Source organism: Patagioenas fasciata, chromosome 7 (genome assembly GCF_037038585.1).
Source record: "Patagioenas fasciata isolate bPatFas1 chromosome 7, bPatFas1.hap1, whole genome shotgun sequence".
Taxonomy (NCBI): domain Eukaryota; kingdom Metazoa; phylum Chordata; class Aves; order Columbiformes; family Columbidae; genus Patagioenas; species Patagioenas fasciata.
In genome coordinates, this window is record NC_092526.1 from 16,245,808 (window position 1) to 16,272,559 (window position 26,752).

General features: G+C 51.3%; 1 protein-coding gene across 1 annotated transcript; it reads right to left on the reverse strand.

The window, feature by feature from the left end:
• Positions 1-1,891: 1,891 nt before the first annotated feature.
• On the reverse strand, positions 1,892-26,752 carry IGFBP5 (insulin like growth factor binding protein 5). The gene is made up of 4 exons (XM_065841330.2): positions 25,458-26,752; positions 7,028-7,254; positions 6,739-6,858; positions 1,892-6,327 (listed from the first exon to the last, which is right to left on the reverse strand). Exons 1-4 carry the CDS (start codon positions 25,786-25,788, stop codon positions 6,196-6,198), a joined length of 810 nt encoding a protein of 269 aa, XP_065697402.1. The 5' UTR covers positions 25,789-26,752; the 3' UTR covers positions 1,892-6,195.

Sequence of the window (26,752 nt, forward strand, 5' to 3'; positions counted from 1 at the left end):
CTCAGGAACCTTGGCAGATGCTTGGACAAAAGAGAAGGGAGGTCTGCTCTTTCCAGCTTCCCAGCCTTGGAATTTCAGGGGCTTCTTGAGTGGATAGGTGCATCTAACCATGCTGTTTATTAGCTGGCATGAATCATAAGGGCTCCTTTAAGTATCTTGCTGTAGTTTTGGTTCAGGAGATGCTGTGTGGGAAGGTTATGCCAGTAGCAATGTGGGGCACAAAGATGCTCCAAATCAGGTGCTGCCCAGGCAGAGGGGCCTGAGTGCACAGCCCAGCCGTGCCTGGGACCACGCTCCGCTTCACGGGCTGGAGGTGGCCTTTGCACCTGAGTCAAGACCCTGAGGGGTGCAGGAGCTCAACCCAGCAAAGAGGGCTTGCAGCCAGCCAGGCTCCTTGCAGAGGGGCAAGGACACAGCTGTAATGCAAGGGGAGCAAAGAGCTTCTGGTTGGGTTTCCCCAGGGCTGTGAAACAGCCTCGAAGGCTCTTTGTGCATGTGTGTGATGGGTTTCACTGCTTAGATCCTGGCACTGGGGTTTCTTCTGGGCTGCCTTTGGTAATTACTCTGGTTAATCAGGTCAGGCACTGGGACCTGGCCAGCAGCACGTGAGGTACTAGTCAAAATGCCAGCAGCTTTGGTGTACAGACAATAAACTATCTATGCTGTCAAACTACATTTGTAGTATAGCATAAAAATTATACAGAAGTATAACATAAATAATACTTAATATAAATAATTAGTATAAGGCTACGTAGTTGTATCTATGTATAGCTGTATCGTGTGGGTAGGAGTATGATTTGCTAGTGCAGTATTTGGGAGCGGGGGGCGGGGAAGAGCACAAACTTTCTGGGTGGAAAGGCCCATTTTCAGTGCCTGTGTGGCGACAGGACCAGCGGCAGTGCCTCCTGCAGCGCCCCCTGCTGGCGGCTGCGGCGCCGTGCGGCTCCTGCTCCGCGGGGGGAGCGGGCTCAGCCTTGCGGGGTAGCATGGTGGGCAGCGGGGTGCAGACCCCTCTGCGTCGCTGGCTTGGGGCAGCAGGTTTGGCCCCAGCTGTGCTTTGGAGTGACAAAGCCACCGGGGACCGGGTGGCTGTGCTAGCCCCGAGTGGTGTAAATAGGATGGGGGCTGCATGTTACCACATCCCTGGCAAATCACGGTCCCCAGTAGGGGCCAAAGGGGATGATTTTGCCTCCCACCCTACTCTGGGCACATGGGGTGATGGTGGCAGCCAGGCAAATGGGGGGTATACGGGCACAGGAGGAGGGAGATGCGGGGGTGAGTGAGGGGATGAAGAGTGATAGCTGCGTGGACAGAGGGAGAGGTGAGATCCAGCACTGGGGAGGACACAGGGCAGCGGGATGGGCCACCAAGGGCTACCACGAGGAGTCTGAGGGCCACAGTCGGGCTGGGCTGCCACAGGGATGTTCCTGCCCACTGGGGCTTTGGGGCAAATCTTCCCAGATTGAGCCCAGGGAGGTATGAGGGTCAAACATCAGATCCCAAACTGTGGCTGTGATAGCAGCTGTGTGCTCAGCATCACCAGCAGTCAGGCCCTCTCCCCCCATAACCCAGCTGAATGCAAGTGCTGTCCCCCACTGCCACATCCATGCAAATAAATTGATTAAAAAAAAAAATAGAGCAGGTCTGCTTTAAGGATGCTCTAAACTCAAACTTGCAATTTTACCACTGACTTAACACATTGCTTTGGTATCAAGAGCTCTCCTAAACCACTGCCACCATGCTACCCTGCTCCCTGTACCTCCATGAGCACTCCTATGGAGCTGGCTGAGCCCCCTGGGACAGAGGACAGCTGGCTGAGGGATGCTCGAGGCCAGATCTGTGCACTGGTGGGCCCCGGCATGCAGATGCTCTACGAGGGTCAGGCACAAGCTAACTGAATGCATAACTTTATTAAATAAATGCTTTGTCATGAGAAAAGACAAAGATCAAAGAGTAACATAAATTATAAGTTGAATAAATAGTATACAGCAATCTTCACTTTTTTAATAAAATGTGAGATTTTTTTTAAGTACAAAATGCTAAACAGAGCATTAAGCTCTTCTTCCATTGTCAGTTTTTCACAAACTGCTTTTTTTTTTTTTCCCACCAGTAAGATTATGAGTATTTCTTGTTTACTGGAAAAAAAAACGACAACAAAACCAAAACAAAATGAAACAGAGCTACCGTATGTATGTAAAGCTATAAACAGCTACCGTAAAATGTGTAGTGAATATTGCTTAAAGATAAAAACCAGGCAGGAAACTCGGAATCTGGTGTGTTTTAACAACTGCATTACAATGGTGGGTAACGTGCGCGGTGACATCTGTCCCAGTGGCAGTGGGGGGCTGTTGGGGCTGGGGAGGGGGGCACAGTAGGCAGGGCTCCTAGCCAGGGCCAGGACAGCACTCTGGAAGCGAGGTGAACCGTCGGTCCTTAAATATACAATGCTCCGTTCGGGGAAAAAAAAAATAAAAAATCATCATCAGCAACAACAACAACAACAAAACCCTAAAAAATAAGTTTTCATGGGCAAGGGAGGGAGAAAGAGAAGGGAGAAGAGGGAGCACAGAAATAGTGCAAAATGCTCTTGTACTAGTGGTTTTCAAAGTCCACTGCAGTACAGACAAGGGGTAGCCCAGCCACTGAGCGCTGATCCCTGGGGAGATGTGGTGGAAGGGCTGTCCTGAACCCTGCGCCATTCTTGTCCTCTCCTTCCCAGCCAGCATCCTGGATATGGGAGTGGGCTTGGTGCAAATACGTCAGAGACCCCCAAACCTCACACCTTCCTCTGGTGATGCACGAATCACCAGCATGTCCCCATGTGCCTCAGCCCTCTCCGCCCTGCCCATCTCCCGAGTCTGCCTCTTTTGGTTTTCTCACCCCAAATGCAAACGGGTGTTGCTGGGTGCTGAGAATGGAAGCACCTCGTCAATGCCACCCCAGGGGGTGGCCAACCCCTCCTGAAGCTGCTCTTGTCCCCAGCCCAACCCCGGTCCTAAATATTAATCCAGCCTGTGAACAGCCTCGTCTGCCAGGGATCCTCAAAGGAGCTGGTGGCTGAGGGGCTGCTTGGTGCCCTATCCCAGGATCCAAGGTGGCTCAGGAGGGCAAGGGTGGTGCAGCCCCCTTCTTGCATCCTCCTCCCCCCAGGTTCGTGGGGACAGGACAGATGGTGCCGTACCAGTGCTAGATGTGCAGAAAGGAGGGAGGCTGCACAAGATGTATTTTGGTGCTCTGCACCCCTCAGGGCCATGGCTGAGACAGGCTTTGTAGGGGGAGATCGGGGAGGCACCTTGTGTCCCCCTCCTGGTGTCACTGTGGTGGCCACATCATGGACCACCACTGGGCCCCCAGCTGGGCTGTGTCCCCCCGTGAGCTGACCCTCACCCTGCAAAAGCATCGGGCCTGAAAAGACAAGGTCTGCAGGGAGCTGCCATCCCTCTGCCCACTCCCATCTAACCCCGGCAGCATATCTTTCTCTGCAGCCAAAGGCTCTCAAGTTTTGGAAAAATCAAACAACAACAAAAAAAAACAGGAAAGCAAGAAAGAGTGAGAGTGAGGGAAGGGTCCTGGGAAAGGTGGTACTGGCCTATAACAGTCAGGAAGATTTTTGTATGGGGATCAGTGAGCAGAGGAGATGGGGGAGTGGTGACAAGGGTGACCTGTGGCCCTCCGGGTTGGCACAGGCTCCTCCTTTTCCTCCACCTGCCTTCTTTACCCCATTCTTCTCCCCAGCTTCACCACACCATTAACCTCCCATGCTGGTCCAACCAACCCTGCTCCATTCAGCCCTGCAGAACCCAGAGGGGTCCCTCCCTTGGCTCCAGCACCTGCAGTGCTCCCCTCCAGCAACACAGGGGTCACTCCACTCCTGCAGGTTTTTGGGGTGACAGATCTGCATTTGGTGGTGACAGAGGCCTCACCCAAACATGCCCCACTGGGTCTCGGTGGAAGTCCATCAGAAAAACTCACCCCCACCTTAACTCTGGGGGAAGTAACTGTGGGGCATCCAGTCCTGCCCTCAACTGGGGCAAATGTCCTGCTGGGCGGGGCCCATGGGGTGCTCAGAGGATTGATGCCATGCTGTGAGAGGCTAAGAGGGTGCCCAATCCACGATGGAGAGGAGCCTCTGCTGGAGCCCCTTGATGTCAAATTCTCCTTGTCCCATCCCTGCTGGCAGGGACTTGGTGGTGCTGCAGACTCCTCTTTCCTCCCTGCCCAGCTCCAGCATGCTCAAAGGGGCTTTGGGGCTGCAGAAACCTCCCCCCTGAGATCAGCCATGTCCTTTGGGTGGTGCTGGCTGCTACCTCCAGCCACAGTGGTGGGATGTGGTCCCCAGTGGGCACGTGTTCACCCACTGGGACCACAGTGACCAGACCTCACAGCTTGCTTCCCTTCCTTTGCTGCAGCATCTCCTCTGAGCACTAATATCCTGGAGATCCTTGTCATGGCGAAATGAGAGGCAACAGTCCCAAAACTGAATGTAAAAATTAAAAACAATGAAAAAGTCAGGAAGGCAGCTGAGGGCTGTCCCAGCACACCTGAGTCAGTGGGTCTCCGTGGCATGGTGGCTGCTGTCACTCAACGAGGAGCTGGATCCCAGGCTAAAGGTGAGGACCCATCACAAGATCTTACTGCAGGGTGGTGGGAATCAGCTGTGGCAACATATGCAGTATCCTCAGTGTGAAAGGATGGAGATTGGCATTTTCCTACCCACAGGGAAGGCTATAAACCAGCCTTAGCAAAAATCCAAGACAAAAACCAAGTGTAGTTTGTTTTTTCCCCTGGAGCAAACTACATTTTTGGCTGTGAAAAAAAATAAAAAATCTCCATAGTTTTCTTCCTCATGGTGGCATAGCGTGGTGAAGAGTTTTGGCCCCAATCCCCCTACCCTCACGTAGGTATGCTTCAGTCTGAACAGTGATGGAGTATCTCTGGGGTCAGCTTGGATGGAGCCCTTGGTGTTGGTGGCGCCCTGATCCCGCAGACACTGATGCTCCTCTGTAACTCTGCTCCTGTGCTTAGTCCGGGAGGTTATTTTTTTTTGGGAGCTGGCAGCATCTCTCCCCCTGCTTACATTTAAGCCCTCCAGATTGCAGTTTTTGAAGTGAAGTTTTGCAAGGAAGAAAAGCGACATCCATGCACACATGTGCTCACATGCACACACAAATGCTTCCACAACTGGATGGACAACAGTCAAAGTGTTCCGCTTCTCCAAGAAAATATTTCTGAGCTCCATTTAAGAGGAACTGGATGGAAAAGGCTGTCTTTCCTTTTTGGAGGATTTCTTTTTGAAGTCCACAAATATTTTGGGGGGAAGCATTCATGCTGTTGCAGGAGCTGTGTTTCCCTCCCCAGCTCATCTACAAACATGAAGCCAGCAGCTCCATGCCTCCTCCCGACATGTTGAAATCTGCCTGGATCCAGGGCGGTCGTTTGAGACTGAAGTCAAATCAAATTGACTCGAGTAAGTCCCAGCAATGTGGGATGTAGACTCTGGAGGACTGGAGTGAGGAGGGGGAAGGCTGGTAGCTGGCAAGGTTTTCTCTTGAGACTCTTTAGAAAATGACTAACTAACCCAAAAAAATAAAAAAGAAAAAAAAATTAACCCGCCTGAAATCCATACTGGAAAATCACCGACTCTGAGAGCTTTGGGGTGACCTCTTCTGATGGCAGGGGGGCGCAGGTTGTGCTGGGGAGAGATGCAGGATGGCTTGGGACGGTGTGGCGGCCGCGGCTGCCTTGTCTCTGGCTCTGTCCTTTCCTTGCTGAGTCCTTGTTGTCAAGAGGCTGCTGTAGATTCCGAGTCCTCAGTTTCTTCAGAGTTCGTTTCTCTCTTTTGTCTTTTCTTTTTCTTCTCCTTCTTTCCTTTTTCTCTTTTCTTTTCTTTTCTTTTCTTTTCTTTTCTTTTCTTTTCTTTTCTTTTCTTTTCTTTTCTTTTCTTTTCTTTTCTTTTCTTTTCTTTTCTTTTCTTTTCTTTTCTTTTCCTTACTTCTTTCTTTCCTTTTCTCTTTTTTCTATTTCCTTCTGTTCTCTTTTTTCTTTTCCTTCTTTTCTCTTTTTTCTTTTCCTTTCTTTTTTTTCTTCTTGCATGAGATGAAAGGAATCGGAGTCCCGGGGCATGGGGAGGTGCAGAGGGGAGGGTGGGAAGGAGCCTGGGTAGGTGGTGATGGGGCAGAGGGAGGGGATGCGACTTCACTCCACGTTGCTGCTGTCGAACGCGTGGCACTGCAGGTCTCCACTCAGGTAGTCAGTACCCGGCAGCTTCATGCCGTATTTGTCCACACACCAACACAACCCACGCTTCCGGCCTCGGGAGGGTTTGCACTGGGGAGACACCCAAGGGCAGAGATCAGGAGATGGCCACCAGTCACCACAAGGGCTCCCTCGCGCTGGGGAACAGGATCAGACCTGCACTTTGTATCTTTCACCCCTGTAATGCAATCCCCTGGGTAGGACCTAGCTCCTGCTCTCTGCTTTCTGCACATCTACATCCCTACATTCCTACTGCTACCCCAGCCCGGGGCTCTTGGACCTTTCCTTACCAGCTCCTTCAGGACGCTCACTTCAAACCAGATGGCGCTTGAGCCATCAGCAAGGGCCACCCACCACCTGGAGATGCTCGCAGCAAGCTCCCCACCAGCCCACCAGATGAAAAAAACCTCCATCCTTTCCAAGTGGGGCAGCAGCAGGGAAAATCCTCCCTGAGTGAGGAGCACCCCTCTGCAGGGCTCTTACCTGCTTCCTCTTGTAGAAGCCCTTTCGGTCACAGTTGGGGAGGTGGACAGCGCGGGGAACCATCCGCTGGCTGCTCTTGAGCTCCTGCAGGGATGCCTCCATGTGCCTGCGGCAGGGGCCCTGCAAGCAAGGAGAAGATGAGAAGGGGAGCACCCTGCAGCAAGGCTCCACCTGTGAGTGTCCCCAGCTTCCCTGTCCGCTCACACCAGCATCCGCTCCCCATCCCACAAAGCCTTCCGGCAGCCCCCTGCCCACGGGAGCCCCGCCGAGGGCAGGAGAAGGCACTCACCAGCTCAAACTCTTGCCGGAGCTCAGGGATGACAACGCGGGGGTGCGCTGTGTTCTCAGCCATGCCCACGAACTTGGCCAGGGTCAGCTTCTTCCGGCGGTCCTTCTTCAGGGCCTCAGCCTTGAGCTCAGAGAGGCGCCCATGCTTGGGCCGGTAGGCCTTGGGCGGGTAGGTCTCCTCTGTCATCTCTGATGTGGTTGGCTCCTCATGCTCTCGGGACTCCCGTTCTAGAAGAGGTATGAAATTGTCAGGTCTCCATGAGCTGCTTGCTTTTGCACAGAAAGCCTCCTGCCCCACCTCAGAGAACATCTTTGCACCAGCCAGAATGGGAACAAATGACCCAAGAAATCTCTTTCCCAGTTTCTGCCTACAGTCTTGCCTTTATCTCACTGCGTGGGACTTGGCATGGCTTTTGTGTGACCCCTGAGCTCAGGACAGGAAGGTGTCTGAGGGCAAGGAGGAGTTCGGATGGGCCCCTACATACAAAGTCACCATCGTTTGCAGTGTGGCAGTGGAGAAGGACTGCTGGGAGGGTTATCCCATGCCCAGAAAGGACCAGATGACACGGAAAGTGTGGCAAAGAAGTCCCTCTTTAGCCATGATGAGAGGATCAAGTGACAAATTCATACCCTACCCCACCTTGCAGATGCATAAGCAAAAGCCAGGAATGCTCCAAGATGAATCAACTCCAAAGTCAAGGTCAATCCCACAGCAAAGCCACCATGTGGCTGGGCAGACACTTTTGCAGCGATACCAAAGATGCAGCTGACAAGTGCTGGGATCTCCAGGGTCATCAGCCTGCAGCCCCATGCCCATTGGACCCAACCAGCCCCTGTTCACTGCTACACACTGAGCAAAGCCCGAGGTAATGCTGCTGAGTGGTGCAGCCTGACCGTAGCTGCCACCAAAGGTACAGACAGCAAGGGAGGAGCGCGTTTCGGCTCTGCCCAAGGCCGTCACCTTCCTATAGATCCCCCACATCGCCACAGTGTGACCTGCACCAGCAGGGTGCAGTCAGGAGCCCTGTGCGGTTATATATAGGCGCGAGATGGTGACAGTCTAAACTTAGATGACTTGTGACATTTAGTACAGCCACTAGAGTGAAAAAGGGTTATTTCTGGACTGAGTTTGAATACAGTTTAAAGCTCCTGAGGCTCCTGGTCTCCCAGTCCCTGGTTCCCGGCAGCCCCATGCTGTTGCCAGATTTGTGCTTGGGCTGGTGAGCAGGTACAAGGGAATGCACCATGATGGGAGGAAAAACATCAGAGTGGCTGAAATCCCTCCCTGAACGTTGTGTCCTGTGACTTTGATGCCAGTGAACCCAGCTCATCCCCTGTGCAACCCTACAATGAAAATAGTGGGGCACCAATTTTGCCCTTATTTGGAAGACCGTTGTGGGGACAAAAGAAAACAAGTCAGGATGAAAATAAAAGTGGATAAACTCTCCCCCAACAAGGCAAACAGGAATCTCCCTGCAGGCTGGCAGCTCCCTGGAGCTCAGATGCAGTGCCAGTGGGGAGGAGGATGGCTCTGCCCCACCAGGCTGCTCAGGGGTGCCTGGGAGATGCCTGGCAAGTGGGGATGGATGAACAGACACACTGCTCAATGGCAGGTGGCAACACCAGCCTGCCACACACACACACAGAGGGGTGGCCTTGAAGGTGGCCAATAGTACAGTCTGGTTGCTGGGGCCCCAAGCCTGCCACAGCTGCCAGTCTCCCCTCCCTCCTTGCCAAGGCAGATCTGTTCTCTCCTGACAGAACTGCAAACTTTTCCATGGCCACTTATGTATTGAAGCAGCCCCTTCTATTTTCTCTCTTTCCACAAGAACAGAGCTGGGTCAGCATCCCAGACTCAGCACCCTCCTAACTGCCCGCAGCAACATCAATGATGTAGAATACCTCCAGGAGTCACACGTATCCCCACGGAAGGATCCTGTTGCCATTTTACCCCACAATGCTTATATGTTTGGGTTTTTTTCCTTGCGGTAGGACTCAAAGGTCTCCACAGGTTGGGGGTCCTCTATTAGAAGAGGATAATGGACAAAGGATAGGGAAGAAATTGATTAAATTAGGAATGACGTTGTCCACCCAGGAAATGACGCCATACAAGATGCAGTAGAAAAGCATCCTTTGCCACAAAGATGTTGTGGCAATCCGAGGTCCAAAAGCAGACTGGAGACACCCACAGTGACCAAGGCCTTTCACAGCAATGAAACACCCTGTGATCTGCCCCAGGAATCCCCTCTGGCACTGCCTGCCAGGGCTAGACAAGGCAGAGCCGGGGCACCTCCCTGGGCTGCCCTATGGTAATTAAGGGAAGGGGAGGATTCCCAACAGTGCAGGCAACCCTACAATAACATAAGATGGGCACAGCTTATTACCTCTGCAATAACAAATCTGAGAGGCACAGCTACATCACAAACCTAAAATAACAGAACAAATGGGGCAAGACAGTGAGAATTCAGTCAGAAAAGCAGCTCAGTCTGCTCACATGTCAGCAGCTTCAGCCTCTGCAAACACTTTATTTCTCTGCTTCCAGCCAGCTGCCACCCAGCCTGAGCCGGCTGGGAGCTGGTGACACATGTGGAGCCCTTTTGGCCAGGGAAGATGGGAGCCACAGGAACCCAGTGCCCTGCAGAGGGAGCTTGAGGGCTGGCGTGCAAGGAAAGCTGCACAGCTTCCAGCACAATTCCAGCTCTTCTTGCAAGGCTGAAAAAGCTCCTGGAGCTGACTCCCTTACTCTCCCTCGCACACACGGGTCCCTGTTCAAGCAGCGATACAACAAGGGATGGCTGTGGGCTTCTCAGTCTGCCACTCAGCAGCAGTGTCTAGTTTGGGTCTTTATTTCCCAGTGATAAGCCCATGGATGTCTTGGAGGGATCTCTTTCCTCCACCCTCTGATGACTGTTAGCCTGATTTCCACCAGCAACAAGGCTGAAGCAGTCCCTGCTCATACACCCGACTATCCGTTCCCTAACTTGACACTAACAAGGCAATTTTGACAAACTGAAGAGCAGAGGTCTCTGACACATCAACTCTGGAGAAGCTCTCGGCAGCTGGTGAGGGACTTTCCTGGTGTCAAAGGAAAAGGTGTCCTGGGAAAGCCAGAGTCAGGCCAGGCAGCACCCATGCAGAACCCTCACTCTCCACCTCCTGGCAGTCTCACCCACATCAACCTGCAGCCACCCAGTGCAGCCATGACCAGACACCCACATCAGCATCTCCAGAGCTCCTGCACCTGCGTGCCCAGCCTCACACATCGGTTTGTTCATTAACCTCCATCTGCTGCCCTAGGCTGGCCTGTGGCAGGTAGCATTGGCACAGCTGTGCATCTGCTCCTGAAGAGACACCGGCAGGAGCAACAGGAGCAACGCCCAGTTTCCCCAAATGAGCCCTAATTGTACCTGTCTGAGACTCAGGAAGGAGGCTGAATTTCCTCCTCCCTTTCTGTCAGGATCTGGACCACTGCGCAGCCCCTTCCTGCCCACTCCCCTCTGCCTTGCCAATCTGGCAGTTGGGTTTCAGGCTGGCGGCTGTTTGCAGAGGCAGAGCACCTGACATCTCTGAAATTCAGCTATGGGCACAAGACACAGGAAGGACCCACTCACTGTGTTCCCAGCTGGGGGACAGTGGGAAGCAGGAGGGGGCTCACATCTCCATCCCTTCTCCCCCGCTCCTCAGGACAACCTCTCTCAGTGGAGGTCCCAGGCTCACTGGCCACACAGAAGAATGACGTTGCTGGGCAAGCTGAGAATCCCTGGCTAGCCTGCAGGTGAGACCTGGGTTGTAACCAACTCAACAGGAGTTTGAACCCTACAGCCAAAGCAGGAGACTGAACTCAACTCAGAGCTACCCTATGGCTTTGTGTCTGGTCCTGGTGCCACAGTGGCCATGGAGGATCCAGGGAAAATGGGGAGAGCATCTGAAGATGCTTCTGACACAGGTGAGGCTGGAAGGACTGTGCTGTTGATGTCCTAATTCATGCATGACCCTTGGGAGACAGCAAATACCCAAAGCAGAGTGTGTGTTGTCCTCAGGGCTTAGGGCTAAGTGCCCTCTCCCCACCCCAGGCTGGCCGGAGTGAGCTTCGGAGCGAGAGCCATTTCCAACCCTTTCACTCTGCCCCTACAAAAGGGCCATGGAAGTAAGAAAATACCAGGCACAGTTTCTTGGAAGTTGCAAATTGCTCCTGTCTGTCTGCCTGCTGTCCTTGACAGACATCACCCAGAGCAGCCCATGCACCTTCCTGCACCTGGGCCAAACCCTGGGTGTTCTGTGCTCCAGACATTTTGGATGTGTGAGGTCCCCACTGGGTAGGGGTGTGTGTTCACGGATGGGTGTGGGGCATGTGGGAACACCACCTTCCTGCCTGCTGACATTACAGCACGGAGCAAGAAGCTTTTGCCAAATGGCTAGGAGGCTTGAATTTTCATAACACATTTTCATCGGTTTCTGGCAGGAAAGTAGGAAAAGTATCTAGTGACCGCTGCTGCTAATGATCCGTGCTCCTTACATCCACAACCCACCACTAGAGGACCTGCTGTCCTGTTCACCCGCCCCCACCCCAAGCCACACACACCTAAGAAGGACAAGCACAACCATAGCACAAACTTGCTAAACAGCCCTCTTGATTATTATGATTATTATTATTTACAGCATGAGCATGAGCACTAACACAATACACTACTTAAGCAGGGGATCTCAGATAAACCTATAGCATAGAAAAGACAACAAATGTCAATGGTGGAAGCCTTGAGAAGTTGCCCAGTTGTTCCTCTGCCCCTAAACTGGGCCACCTCTGTTAAGAGGTGCTCATTGCAAAATGGAAATTAAGGCTTGCGTTACCCAGAGCTGAAAAATTGCCAGTTATAGAGCAGCACGTCTCCCACTGAACAGCTCAGTGCAACAGTGCACAATGTCTCTGCTCCCTCCTGGAGGTGGATTTAACCCCAGGAGGAAATGCCACCTCCCAGTATGCCCATGAAGGGAATATCCTCAGCTGCAGGACTTCACTCCATCCTGCTTTTCCAATGGGATACTTGTGATTTTGGGCCCTGGTGGCAGCTGTGTTTGGAGAACCCAAGTTTCTCCTGACAACACTGCTTACAACAATGTGGTGTTTCCCAAACCTTGCTGGGTGATCTCTGACACCTTGGTTTTCTTTCTGGGAGGAGAGACAACATCTTGGGATAAGACACCTTGGCAGTTAATGATGACAACAGAGAAGGGAAAAAAATGTACAGGAGAGGCTAGGGGAGAGAGAGTGATTTTTCTGAAGTTCCCATCGATTGGAACCCTGGCGCGCTACTCAGAGCCAGATTCGGACACTCCCTCTGAGGTTCACCCATAACAACAGCTGCCTGGCATGAACAGCCTGCAGACTCCTATCTATGGTAGCTACACTATCTGCCCAACCCCATGCTAGCTTCTTACGTCTTCCTGGTGGACTTTATACACACACGCAGGCAGAGGCAATGATTGCTGAAATCTATGTTTGTCTTCTTCCCTGTACCTGCCAGAGGGAGGGGATCCTCCCATTTCTCTTTCCTCCCCCATCCTTTCTGGTACTGGTTCTTGCTGGGCAACACAAAGCAGCTTCCCTGGGCTCCCTGTAGCTGGGAGAGGAGGAATATTGGTGTTGTCTCTGAAAACAGCTTTTGCACTTGCAAATCACATTAGAGATGTACCTATTTTTCTTCAGATTGGGTCTTACACAAGAAGTCTGTGCTCAGGTCACTGCTTGGTAAATACCCCCATTCTGTGCTTCCCCCAGCTGCCCTCTCCACTTGCCCGTACTCCAGAGGGGACACGCCTGACCTATGCCAAAACCTCCTGGGATGGACAAGAAACTTCCTCTCCAGCCTGGACTTGCACCTGTGACCATGGCAGGAAAATAATAATCCCTCCCTTCTGGTCAGCACACAGGGACAGCATTCCTGAAATGCAGGCAGGGAAGGAATAATGCAGTCAGGGAAGGAATGATGCAGGCAGGGAAGGGATGCAGAACAAGAAGGGTCATCTCATCTCGCGCCCTTTGGCAGCTGGAGAGCACAACTGAGCAAAAACATTCCTGAGCTCCCCAGAGGCCACCAGGATCAGCCCAGACAGAAGGGAGCTTTCAGCGCCCTAATGCAGAACAGCTCATTTATGTTCCCATTGCAAGCACAATCCCCCAACACAGCGGTGAATGACCCCAGTTCCTTGTCACAGCCCCACGGGAGTGGGCAGCGGAGCTGGCTCAGGCCGTGATGCCCGGGGCTGGGGTCACTGCTCCGGACCACCGCCCCGATGAAGTCAGGCAGTGATCTCAGGCGGTCGCCCAGCCCGAGGCCATCTGGCACCCACCAGAGGAGGAGCAGCCAGGTCTGAGGATGCAGGCTCTGGCCAGTCCCTGCGCTAGCCCAGGGCGTTGGCCGCTGTGGAGCCAGCTGCAATGTGCCTTGGACTTTCGACGAACTTTTGTGCTTTAGTGGGGACTGGGCGGCAGGCCGGTGCGGCTGTTCTGGTGGGGCTGGCAAGGGAACATGCTGGTGATGCTCACTGGCAGTGAAAGACTGGGAGGAGACACCACACACCGAGAAGGACAGAAAAACAGCAACCCTGCTTGGACGGGACAACCTTTGCTGACTGCCACCCCACCAAGTTTCAGCAATGCACAACAGGCGTTTACAACAATCTGTGTCAAATAACGCCCATCTGCTAACACAGAGGTGTTCAAGCCTTGCTGGGTGGCTTAACTCCATGTTTAAGTCACTGCAGAGATGCTGCACCCTCCAAATTGTGATCAGCCACATCCTTCAGCTTGAATGCTGATTTTAGGGTGGAACGACATATCTCTGGAGGCTCCAGTGTCTCCTCCTGTGACTCCAATGGTCTCACTTAGGCCTCCAAAGGTCTGAAGTTAAAAAAAAGATAAATCCCACCACCTCTTCAGTACTGGTCCCCTTGAAGCTCATGAGACATCTCTCACAGGTGGCAGTGCCAAACTATTTTACAAACACAGGAGCACTGGTAAGAAAACCCAGATCTATTTCCTTTACTGGGAATTAGGTACCTCAACAGCTGTCAAAGGCAGCAAATCACCTCTGTGATTTGCAGAGTGTGAAAGGAAGCCTTTTAGCAGTTAAAGCATTGTGAGGCACCCACAAAAACACCAACTCTACCATGCCCAGTCCCCTACCAAAACCATATGATCAGAGTCCAAATAGTCTACAGACAAAAAGCAACACAAGCTTTTGGAAGGGAGCTCTGGGGTATGCCAGTACCTTAAATCCCTGCGATAGCATGGTGAAAGTTGTTGGGACCTCACTCTCTTGTCCCACAGAGACACCTTTTAAGAGAAGGATATGGATCAGCGGGATCAAGATCAGAGATGGAAAAGCAGCCAGAGGGCTGCAAAGACTCAAACCTAGGTTAAGACTTATTTCCATTGTATTTAACCAAGGCCCAGTAGGATGCTTGGGAACAGTTCAGGAATACCCGAGGAGCTTCAGAGAGTGGGCATGGATGGCAGAGGGACGTACTATATGTGGCCTTACTTTTTAAAGTTACTGCTCAGGCTTTGCTGAACCAGCCTGGAAGATCAGCTCTTTCTCAGGAGATTAATGTCTCCTCAGCAGAAACCTGCAGATGCAGATTCTGCTGCATCAGCCAGGGCTCGCCTGCAGAGCGTGAATATCAGGCGCTCAGGCTGCCCCCAGGTTCATGTAGGATTCATGGGAAAGGGAGATCATCATCCTGATGACCTCGGTGTCCTCATACAGAGCTGGATGGGGGAGAAATGCGGCTCAGCATGTGGGAAAGGAGCTCTCAAGGGAACTAGGTCATGTTTTGGTCTGCTCTGAAAGCGTAGGACCTATCTGTAGGAACGGATCTCTGGGTCAGCACCACTTCTCCGCAGTGCCAGCAAGTGCCACGGAGGTGGGAGAGGTGCGGCTATGGGAACTTGAACCGTAAGGAAGGATCTGCATTGCTGTGTGCCAGATGATACTTTCCTGAGCTGCCCTTCCTTGCTGCAGCCACAAAATAAAACTCACTGGGACCAATGCTCTAGAGCAAGGAGAAAATCAGGTTTAGAGGTAGGGAGCTCCATGACATAAGCTCCTTCCCTGCACATTGCCAGCTGTTATTTCAGCAAGCTCCCAGCACCTGTCCTGAGCTACAAGAGCCAAGCTGGGGCATGAGCTGGAAGGTTAAGCTGGCTCTGGCATGGGAGGTACAAGCAAGGAGTGGGGCTCACTGTTATCTTTGACCTGTCTCTTTCCTTCCAGAGAGCTCCCACCTCTAGCTATGATCAGTTCTCAACAGAGGCTTGGGAGGTAGCAATGCATATACAGGACACATCAAGTTCAGGTGAATGTCTGGGCATGTGGTGGACAGGCAGGGTGGCCAGAGTCTTGGGGTTCCCAGCAACAACCATTGAAGTGCAAGAGGGAACCCAAAATACCTTACCAGTAAGAGCTGGGAAACTTTCCAGAGCGTCTCCCTCTGGTAAGATGATGAACAAACATCCATCCATTTCAATTAAATGATGCTGATGTGCATCATCTTGCACAATTGCCAGCACTGTTTCTAGATAGCTGCTTGTATCAGCCCAACAGCTCCTGAACAAAGTTATCTTCTAGGGAATTGAACTGGCAAGTGAAGGGGAAGGAAGTATTGCAGGATTAGATTTACATCAAGAAGCTCCTGTTGCTGATGCACTGATGATAGGAAGATAAAACATATTTCCTTCACATCATCTGGAGACTGCAGATGTTCCCCATTCCATATGCTGAAACTGCAGAAGAAGCTGAGAGCTGAATAGAAGAATTACCCAGAGAAATTTAAATAAATCTCTTTCAGCATCATAGTGACCAAGGCATACTTTTCTTTCCTGGAAAGTATGAAATCATTCAGTCTTTCTTAGTCTTGCATCTTTTCCAACAAATCCACCCTAGTGGCAGATACCATCGGTTGTAATAAAGGTGTCAAAAACCCCACCAGGCTGCCAAGGAACCAAGAGCAGAAAAGAGCAAAGAAGGAAGGCTCAGGGAAAAAGACTGCATGACAGTCTCTGCCTAACTGACAGGAAAGGTGAGGAAAATCTGAACTAGCTCCTGACAAGCATCCTTTAACTGTTTACTGGCAGTTTCTCTGTGGGGCTTATCTGTGGCAAAAAGAGAGGAAAACCCTTCCTAGAAAACAAACATGTTTTCACATCTTCTGCATGAAAACAAAAGGGTGTGAATCAGTCATCTGGCTACCAGGTGGGAAGAGATCACCTGAAAAAAATCTTGTTGTGTCCTCAGGAATGAAAGAAGTGTGAGGAGTTGCCAGAGAACCATAATATAATGAATCAACTATCATAATTGTACGAGAAAGAAGGGGACAATGACGACTTTCAGATGCAGGTAGCTCAACAGAAGCGATAGAGGAAATAACACATGGTCAGAAGTGATGGAAGAAGAGCAGGTAGCTTTGCCGTCTTGGACTACGTGGAGCCTGTCTCCAAAACTCAGCTGAAGGCGAGTTCCAATACACATGAGATGTCAGGAAACCTGTATTTGAAAGCAGGATGCTGCCTGGACACTGATACTATTTGGTCACTGAAATCCAAATGCGACAAACTGTACTAAAGCCAGGTGTTAAGAAAGCTTTAGAAACAGAATGGTAACCAGTAAGAGTGTTGCTGGAGGCCATGAAAAGTTGAGATATCACTGGATATTGAAGCATTCTACCCTGAGAACAATGTACAATAAAGGGGAAAACTCTGTATTAAAGGAGCTGATACTGAGAAGAGGATGACCTACCAGATGTAGCCTCCTGGAACGGACTCTGGGAGAGGCTGCTCCCACTGGAGGCTGGTGGTCTCTATCACAAGATCCATCCCCACTTACGATATTGAGCCAGCCTCAACGGCAGCCTGCAACTGGAAGAGCCAAGAAAGCCAAACCCTTTGCTTCCCCCAAAGAGAGGTGAAAGCACATCAGGTGGAGCCTGGAGATTCACCTGTGTTAGGTGCTGGATGAGAACTTGTCCAACATCACAAGTATTTCAGGAGTGTAGCTGTGATTGCAACCTCCAGCCTAGTCTGGATTAATTTCTAGGCCTTGAGCCTGACTTTCACAGCTCTGCCTTAAACCAGATGGAAGAGATCTGTGAGATCATCCATTGCTCATCTCTGTGTCAGCATCAGATGACACATTGTTACATGTACCGACCAACCTGACTTTTACGAGCTCCGAGTGATAAGGTTTCCACCTCTGCCCTCAGGACTCCTTTCCACTTCCTCAATGACTCCTTCTCTCAGAAAGCTTCTACCTGGTATAGCCCTGGAGATTCTTTATCCTCTTAGTCCACCTAAGTAGTATGACAAAAAAGTACCAGAAGTTTGATATTCACAATATTGACAAGCAGAAACTTGCCCAGGCTTGACCCTAACCGATTACTCTTGCGTTCAATAGCCATTTCACTCCCTGTACTGCACCTCTGTATACACCAAACAATTCCCCTTGGTACAACATAATGCAAAGATGCTTTTCAATTTAAAAGAAACGTGTATATGTATCATAAGTCCATTGATGGAGCAAGAACAAGAAAGACAACTGATCACCTTCTGCCATGGGTCCAGAACCTTTCTGGAATAATAAATTACCTGCAGCACTTCACTGTTTTTCATGCAACCTCAAGCCACCTCTGTTCTTATAAAATCAAATAAATGAACATGGAAACGGTTACGAAATTATATGGTAAAATCTCGCCCATTTCTGCTACTTCTTCAGGAAAGGAGGAGTGCCAAATGAAAGTAAAGTGACGGCCACAGCCACATGTATGTCTTAATAGACAAACACATGGTGTGGCAGCACCATAGCTGACTGCTAGACAGGTGTAAGATATGGAGTCCCTTCCTAATAAAACTTTTCCAGTGTCTCCTTTAAATTAAAAGGACATTGGCTAACTTTGCCCCCAAAGTTACCTTTAAGATACATTCCCTCTCTTGTTTAGCTAGGGGATCATTTCCTTAAGTATCTGTCAAGATTACCTTCTTGCCCTTAAATAGCAACCAGATCAGTTATCTCCATCAACATAACAATTACCTCCATCAGTGACACCAGCTGTGTCCTTCCAACAAGCAAACAAACTCAACTGCAACAACAGCCCTCCAGGCAGGCAGCTGCTAAGAGCTTTCCAGTCCTACTGAAGCCAACAGCATCTTGAGCTTTGGCCTCACAGTCCTTCAAGGATGGAGGTAGCTGGCTCCCATGGAGGGGATTAGGTAGGTGCCTATGATGCTCTGGGCCTAGAGGAAAGGTGATCAGCATCTTGCAGGATCAAGCCCTGCAAGGGCAATAGGGAATGATGTGCCAGTTTGCTGTGGGGGTTACTGACCTCTCCATTTCCACATTCTGTGTGAAACAGACAGTACCATGGGGGTGGAGACATGTGGAAAAATCATGGGAATATCAGATGGGTCTGTAGAATGAAGGTAATAATGAGAGAAAGGCTTTATGCAAACACACATAAGAAGGGCCCACTGACTCCATAGGCATAAATTTAAGATGCCTTCTCGAGGTTTAGCCTGCTGACCAGAGTCCCTCTGCAGCCAGGGGAGGCTTGGATCTTCCTGCAAGCATAGCTTAAAGCAGGTGTGATCTTCCAGACAGAAGCTGATGGTTAAAAGACATGGACTGACGGGTAGTTAGCACACTTGCCCTGGAAACTCCATAAACAGACAGGAGATCCACCAAAACATGGTGAGAAATGGCTTCCCTGAGAGCAAATTTGCTCACATCAAACCACTGAGAGTTCCGAATTTCTGCAAACACATTACACTGGCTCCCGCTGGGATTAACTGCGAGCAGTGGATTGACACAAACACTAAGGGGCCCCCTCAGATCAGTAGCACCAAAGAGCCACCTCAAAAACAACATCTTGCTGAGAGTTGCCTTGGCTATACAGCTCAAGGAATAGCAAGTGTCTCATGGGTGGGCAGTGATGAGCAGGTGGGGGATTTCACTCCTTCATCACCAGATGTGACACAACCCTTCCTGGATGGGTGGAGGCATCAAGCATGACCTGTGCCTGGAGATCTCAAACAGACAGCTCTGGAGCCACGCCACTCTGTGACCCTTGGGCCATGTAGCCCATGGTCTCGCCAGAGGAGACCGAGTGAGGAGGCTCTTTTTAAACAGACCTGGAGAGTCTGGGTCTTAGTGTATCCCAGCATATGTCTTCTCCTTGCCAGCAGAGCCTCCTCTTGCTTTTGGCTACGCCTGTCCTGAGGATAAACAGATAATATCTTCTTACCTGTAAAAAATCTCCTTACAAATGACTAGGTGGTTACTATGCTGGCTGCCAGTGAGTTCACCCAGGCGAAACTCTTTTGATCATCTTTGACCTTTTCATGCACCATGTCTTCAGGTCCTGCTGCTTCTTCCTCAACACTGGAGGTTATTCCAGCTGTCCTCAGCTTGCCACATGTCGGCAAATTTTCCATCTTTTCCCAGTTCAGTTCTTCCTTCCTGCTTTCCCAAAGGCCAGTTGTTGCAGCCTGGGTGAAGTGTGAAGGGTTCCAGCGCACTTGGTTCCCCTGATGCTGTCTCCTCCACTAGTGCCACCAGGCACCACTGCCCCCTCACAGGTCCTCCAGCCCTGTATGGGGCAGGAGGTAGACCAGCTGCAAGCCATAACCTATCTACACCTTCACTGGGATACCTGTCACGGTGTTTAATTAATGTAGACTTAGTCTATCCAGAAAACACAACCCACTTCCAAACACAGGGGGTGAGTTTGGATCCACACAGCTGGCTGGGAGGAGTGTCTTGTCTCTATCTCCTTCCTTGCCTCCCCTTGTTTGATATGCTCACCTGCTGCATCTCGTGTCTCAGCCCTTGGTGGGAGGATAGGGTAGGCCGGTCAGGAAACCAATATCTGATCTTGATGGCAAAATACCCGTGTGCCAGTCACAAGCAGAACTATGCACCTAAGAGAGGTTTCTGTGTGCTGCCTGGAAACCATTCTGCCCCCAGAGACAAAAATGTTCTGTGTGTGTATCTGCACACATTAAATGCTTGTGCAGGCGTGTGTGGGTGTGTGAACATGAGTACATGTGTGTGTATGTTCACATGCATATCTTTCCTATGCATATTAATCCTGCTGCTCTGCAGCCCACATCGAGGGGCAGGTGTCTCCCACCCAAATTCCCCATTTATGCCCAAGCTTGAATTTGCACTCCTAAGAGCTTGATTAAAAAATAGGGAGGATTTGCTGTGCCATGGATCCTTTAATTTCCCCTGTGACTTAACACAGGTGAAATGAGTTGCAACTGTTTTTAGCAGCCGTCCCACCAAGCAGAGGAGGATAAGCCCTGGAGGGGCTGAGGTTCCTGACCTCCTTCCTAGATTGCTCCTGGGTTTTCCATTTGGGTGAAGAGAGCTGGGAACCTCCACTGCTCCTACAGCTGCTCCTACATCTGCAATGCCTTTCGATCCAGCATGGGTAAAACTTCCAGCGGACGTTAGGAGGAACCAGAGCACCACACTTTGTGCGAGGCAGTGCCTGCTCGCTGCTTCTCCCCCTCTCTGTTCTCCCCGGCTGCCCTGACACACGTGTGCAAAGCTACACGACCAACAGAAACCAGGGGCTGTCCTGAAGCTGGCACAAAACGTACCCAAGCTCTCCAACAGCTCTCTTCTGAGTCGGATGGGATAACTCACACCACAGTCATGCAAATGCTTTCAGTCGCACACAACTGTGCTCATGCCACTCATGTGCCAAAGCCCCGACGGTCACCTTGGGCGCAGGATGCCGGTACTTAAATATTGATGGGAGGAGACACTCAGCCTTCCTGCAACATCCCTCAGGTTTACAGAGACTCCCATTTCAGGCCAGACCCTGCTCCCTGCTGCAGCAGCACAGGCTCTGGAGGGGCTCCCTTCCTCCACCTGGAGCAGGTCCAGGTTGGCTGCAGCGCCGGAGCTCGGGACCAGCTCTATCACGCACGCACGCACAGAGCCACGTCTTCTTGACGGTTAACTCTGCTGGCACCTAACAGGAATTTCATTTGGATCAACTACTTAATATTCTCCCTCCTTCCTTAGAAACTAGGCTGCCGAAAAATGTTTCCAGCCAAGGCCCCTCCTTTCCTGTTTGAACCGCCCCATCCTTCCCTCCCCCATACACACGCACCGCAGAAACCTGGCTCTTTTGCTGGCACCTGATGGATTTTTTTTTTTTTTTTAAGTATATTGTTATTGTTGTTGAAACTTCAGATCAAAAGAAAAATGGAGATTTTCCTGTTTGAGATCTAAGGCTTTGCAGGCCTGTTGCTACTAGCTTTTGCCTCGACAGCTCAGGAGCTGCTTTGCACAAAGGACCTGCCGCTCAGCACCAGCTGGGTCCCTCCCTGAGCGACACCTGTTTGCAAGCTGGTGCATCCCAAGCATGCTGCTCCCACAACTCTTGCCCTAACCCTCACCTTGGACCTTGGCATGGGGCTGCCCACCTGCCCTGCTGTATCCCCATTGCTTGCCGCTGAACCCCCTCATCCCTGAACACGGAGCTGAAGAGTGCAAGAAGGAGAAACATGGTGCACGGGGAATGTGTCAGGAAGGGATAAAGAACTGCACCGAACACAAGCCGCAGGAAACGTGGGCTCGGCAGCACTCCTCCTCCACCTACTTCCAGCTGACGCAGCAAAGACAATTTTCTTAGGGCTAATTCTGCAACCCCCCCCACCTTTCCCCTCCTGGTTATCATTGGCTCGCTGCTTCGTGAGGAAGCTTGCCAAGTCTTGCTCACTTTCTAGAAAGAGAGGAGGAATGAGAGGAGAAGGAAATATTTGACCACCTTTGTTTTTCCACGAGCCTTTTTAGGGCAGCAGGCTCCAATCTGTGCCCTCCGCTCCCGGCGCTTGGCCTGACCTTGCTGGCTCAGCAGGAGGAAGTCTGGCGGGAGCATGGGGGAGAAAAATGGAAAGACATGGTGTATTTCAAAGGAAACCTAAACAAAACAGAGAAAACCCAGAATCCTGCAGCCTGTGCCATAAATGAAGCTCATTCATGTTTTTTTTACCAGGAACAGTCAATTACAGCCATGATGTTTGGCTTTCGGTAAAGGACAGTCTGACTGTTGTGCCAGGAAGGACTACAGGGACTGTCCCGTCAGTACCTACACATCCGTCTACTTAAAACAAGCCTTACCAAAGCTCTTTAATCCCACACTTGCTTTCATTTCTGACCTCTCAGCAAACCAGGAGCATATCCTGCCCAGCAGCTCCAGCTTTTGTCAGTAGCACTGTGCCCAGCTTGCAGATGAGGAAACTGAGGCATGGTACCCAGGAGCGTCTTGTCTCCAGGCAGAACATCTGGTCTACGGGAGAGCCAAGACCGGCCTCCCAGGCCTGGGCTCTCGCAATACTGCTTGTTGAGTCTCCACCTCGACTATAAGGAGGAAAGCATCTGCAATTTTAAACTCAGCCAGCACAAGAGCAGAAATAGATAGAAATACAGTTTGATCTAGTCCTCGCTGCTGTCACATAGTTTATTTTGCAGAGTGCTGATTCTTTCTTAGCAGTTCGCAGCTCAGGGCCAATTTTGGTCATTGACAGATTGGAGGCCCAGGCCAGCTTCCCCAGCGCACGGTCCCTGCACTGCTGGCCAAACTGGCAGAGGCCAGAAAGTTCAAGTCAAACTTAATTTCTTTCATTGCCCTGTTGCTTAGAAACACGCCTATGAAAATATACTTTGTTCTCACACGCTACCAGTCGAATGCCAAGAGAGTTTTTTCCTTCTCCCATCCTCAGGAATTCCTGATTTATTTTTTATTTCTTTTTTTTTTTTTTTTTTTTTTTTTGCAATTGCAAAATTCTCAGGAGGACCCCAGTTCCCCACAGCTTCCTGCAGCAGCCTTTGTGATCCAGGCTCGTTTCCCGGCTGCAAACAAAAGCCATCAAAAGGAGTCCCCTGCGGCACTCAGGGAGTCCAAACTGGAAGTGCAGGTGATGCCAGGGGGTTGGTTTTACAACAAACCTGCAGCCTCTTTTCTATCCCTCACCTTGTTCATTCAACAGGTGCTCACCATCCCAAGAAAAAGGAAAGCAGTGATGTTACAAGGGGATCGGTCAAAGTTATCATACAAAGCACCTGCCAAACGACTGGTTTCCTTGGGAAGAGCAGAGCAGATGGAATGAAAGGAGATTCATGCTGGGAGTCAAGCACTGAAGGTTTTGCGGGTGCCTTCAGTCTGCATGGGGGACCCTTGGCCCCACTCTCCAAGCCGCCACCAGGTTTCAGCTGCACAGCTTTACCTTCCTGACCACACCGCCTGCCCCTGGCCACGCACACACACACGTACAGAGTAAATAAACACTGGGATGACACGCTTCAGGACAGTTCGCATAGCTCTGCTGCCAGCAGGTTATTGCCTGGCTTCCTGGGCTCCACAGCAGGAACGTGGCTCCTGGCTTCACCCTCTCCAGGCCCCCTACCAGCCCTCACCTCTTTCAGCTCCCTGTCACAAAACCAAGCTCAGCTTTGCTGTTTCTGGATGATTTTAAGGGAGCTTGGACATTTGTTGCCATTTGAGGGAGAGGGGAAGTTACACACACAGGATTTGGTTTTGCTCTGAAGGATGGAGCATAGCAACACAACCACTACCTGCAAGAAGCAAAGGGGAAAAATAATAAAAGCATCTAGATTTATTAGGTGTTAGAAAGGAGAAACGGATTCCCATTGAGAAGGTACAAGCAGAAGCTTGCTAATGAGCAAAAATTACTTTTTCATGGACTGAAAAAAAGTGAGGGGCTTGTTTCTGGGTTTTATTTGCCAAGTGGTTCCCCAGTCTCCTGGACATGCAGACATCCTCCCTACCTCCCCTGCATGCCATGGCAGAAATACAGATGTATTTTGGAAGAATATAGGGAAAGTGTCCTTGCGCATGCTACAGGATCCAGAAATGGGAGTTTAATGTGTGCCAAAGTGAAGGAGAGTTTTCTTTCGCAGTTTTGTCACGTGCAAGGTGCAAACAGTTCAGAAGCTTGACTTTGCACTGGTGCTACTATGCCAGCCTTCATGTTTGCTTTTAACCTATTATTTGTGATTATTAGCCATGCCGTTATTATTTTCTGTATTTACAGATTGCTGTCCTTAATGCACCTGCTCTCTTCACCTCCCAGGGCTAAACCCCATTGCCCAACAAGGACGTCCAGCAGTGGGCAAGCAGGAGAAGGCTGCAACGATCACGAGGAGAAAGTGGGAGGCTGAGCAATAAACCCAGGGGTGACTGAGGACTTTGGGGATGGGGCAGACGGTTGCGACGAGATGTCCCATCGTCTCCTGTGCCTCAAGCTGCAGAGACCAGCTCAGGCCCCAGAGCAAGGTGGAGGACACAGTGAGAGAAGGGGGTCAGGAAGGGTATGAAGACAGGGATGCAGGAAAGATGTAAGGGATGCAACTGGGGAAGGACTGGGGTGCAGCTGTGACCGAGAGGGTGCATTTGAGAGGTGGGGGAAGAAAAAGTTTTACATTGGGAATGGGACAACCCAGAGGTGATGATGGAAGGCAGGATAGGGTAGGCTGTGAGATGATGCAACAGGAGGTTTGGATAGGGCATTGATGGAAAGAGGGATGGGAAAAGCAGCAGAGGGCATGGAAGAACAGCTCAGGGGGTGGAAGAATACCCGGAAAGATGGAAAAGCAACTGCGGGAGCTGGAAGAGCAGTCAGAAGGATAGAAAAGTTGCTGGAAAGGTGGAAAAACAATAGGGGGATGGCAAAGCAGACAGGGGAAGTGGTGGTGGTGGTGGAGAAGCAGAGGGAAAAGATGAAGAAGCAGAGGGATAAGATGGAAAAGCAACTGAGGGCTTGGAAAAGCTGCTGGTGAAAGGGGTGGGGAAGGGAAGGAACGGGGAAATAGCTGGAAAGATGGAAAAGCAGCCCAGGTGCGTGTATGTGTGTGTATGACAGAAAAATCAGGCAGAAACATGGAAAAGCCACCAGAAAGATGGAAAAGCAGCTAGCGGTGGTGGTGGTTGGAAATGAAAGAGCAGCTGGAAAGGCAGAAAAGCACACGGCGGGGGAGGGGGGATGGAATAGCAGCTGGGGAGAGTGGGTATGGAAAAGCAGGCAGGAAGACGGAAAAGCAGCCGGGAAGGCTGAAAAGCAAGAGAGGGCATTGAAGAGCACCTGGGAAGATGAAAAAGCAGCCGGAAGGATGAGAAAGCTGCCGGGAGGCAGTGAAGAGCAGCCAGTGGGAGGGAGCAGAAAAGCAAGCGGAAAGACGGGGAGCCGGAAAGGCGGAAAAGCAAGCGGAGGGGGATGGAAGAGCACCCGGAAAGAAGGAAAAAGCAGCCAGGAGACCGTGGTGGGGTGGAAAAAGTAGGCGGAAGGAGCGGGCAAGGCGGAAAAGCATCCGAGGAAGATGAAGATGGGAGAAGCGGGGGTCACTCACCGGCCTTGGCTTGCTCGCGGTAGCTCTTCTCGCTGAGGCAGACGGCGGTGCCGTGGAGCAGGGCGTGCAGCGGCTTCTCCTCGCCCTGGCGCGGGAGGCAGCGGAGCCCGCGGGCGCAGCGCTCGGTGTAGACGCCGCAGGGCTGCCCGGCAGGCAGGGCGCAGGTGAGGCAGCAGCCGCAGCCCGGCTCCTTCACCAGCTCGCAGCCCAGCGGCGGCGGCGGGCAGAGCGACAGCGCCTTGCTGTCGCAGGGCTCGCACTGCACGAAGGAGCCCAGGCACCGCGACAGCCCCAGGCAGGCGCCCAGCAGCACCAGGAGCCGCAGCAGCATCGCGGCGGGGATGCTGCAGGACGGGGCGCGGGGGGCTGCCGCCGGCGAGGGGGCGGGCGGCGCTTGCTTTCCGCTTGCCCCTTCGGGGGAAAAAAAAAAATTAAAAAGTTTCAAAAAGGCAAAGGGTCGGAAAGCGCAGCCCCTCTTGCAGGTGCCCCACTCTGGGGTTTATTCTCTGGGTGCGAAACCCCCCGCTTTTCGTTTGGCGTTGGGAGAGGGGGGCGTCTAGGTTTGCTTTTGTCTTTTTTTTTTTTCTTTTCCTTTTTCTCCTTCTTTCAGCTTTTTCTCGCCTCGACGGGGAATTCGCACCGCGATCCGCGGCAGCGCAAAAAGAGAGGGGGAGGGAGGGAAGAGGGAAAGGGAGAAAAGCCTGCAGGGGTTGCACAGCCTACAGGTTGCAGAGGGAGGCGTGGGGGAGCCAGGGGGGTTTGGGGAGGTGGGACGGCGATTTCGCACACACACGCACGCACACACACTCTTCCCAAAGGGCTGGGAGGAGGCAGATCAGGAAGGGATCAAAGTTCCTTGAAAACCAGTGTTCTGCTATTAATGCATTAAAGTAGTCAAGAGGGGGGAAAAAAAAAGACAGGAGAGAGGGAAGAGGGGATGCAAAGCTCCCCTTGCCTCTCTCTTCTTCTGCAGGAGGAAAAAGTCTCTCCCGACGCAGCGAGCTGCTGGGAAGCTTAGTATGAAGCAAAGTTGTGTTTCGATCGGCTGTGTTCAACCCTCCTGTTTTCCAAGATTTTCAAAGGCAAAAAATGCGGGGGGGTAAAAAAAAAAAAAAAAGGCAAAAAAAAAGCAAAAAGAAGAAAAGAAAAGTTTTCTGCAAAGTTGGAGTGTTTTGTTGCGGAGTCTGCAGAGGAGCGGTAAAAATCAGGGGGAAAGGGAAAAAAAAAAAAATCCACTTTGTAGATCTCCCAACACTTTTCCCCTGGAGAAGTTTCTAAAGAGACTGAATACTGCA

What these genes read in the sequence shown, in the direction of transcription:
- IGFBP5 (XM_065841330.2), bottom strand. Translation starts at nt 25,788, where the DNA reads ATGCTGCTGCGGCTCCTGGTGCTGCTGGGCGCCTGCCTGGGGCTGTCG. An exon ending in CCGCGAGCAAGCCAAGGCCG is followed by an intron (nt 7,255 to 25,457) that starts GTGAGTGACCCC and finishes TACCTCTTCTAG; the next exon opens with AACGGGAGTCCCGAGAGCAT. An exon ending in GCTTCTACAAGAGGAAGCAG is followed by an intron (nt 6,328 to 6,738) that starts GTAAGAGCCCTG and finishes GTGTCTCCCCAG; the next exon opens with TGCAAACCCTCCCGAGGCCG.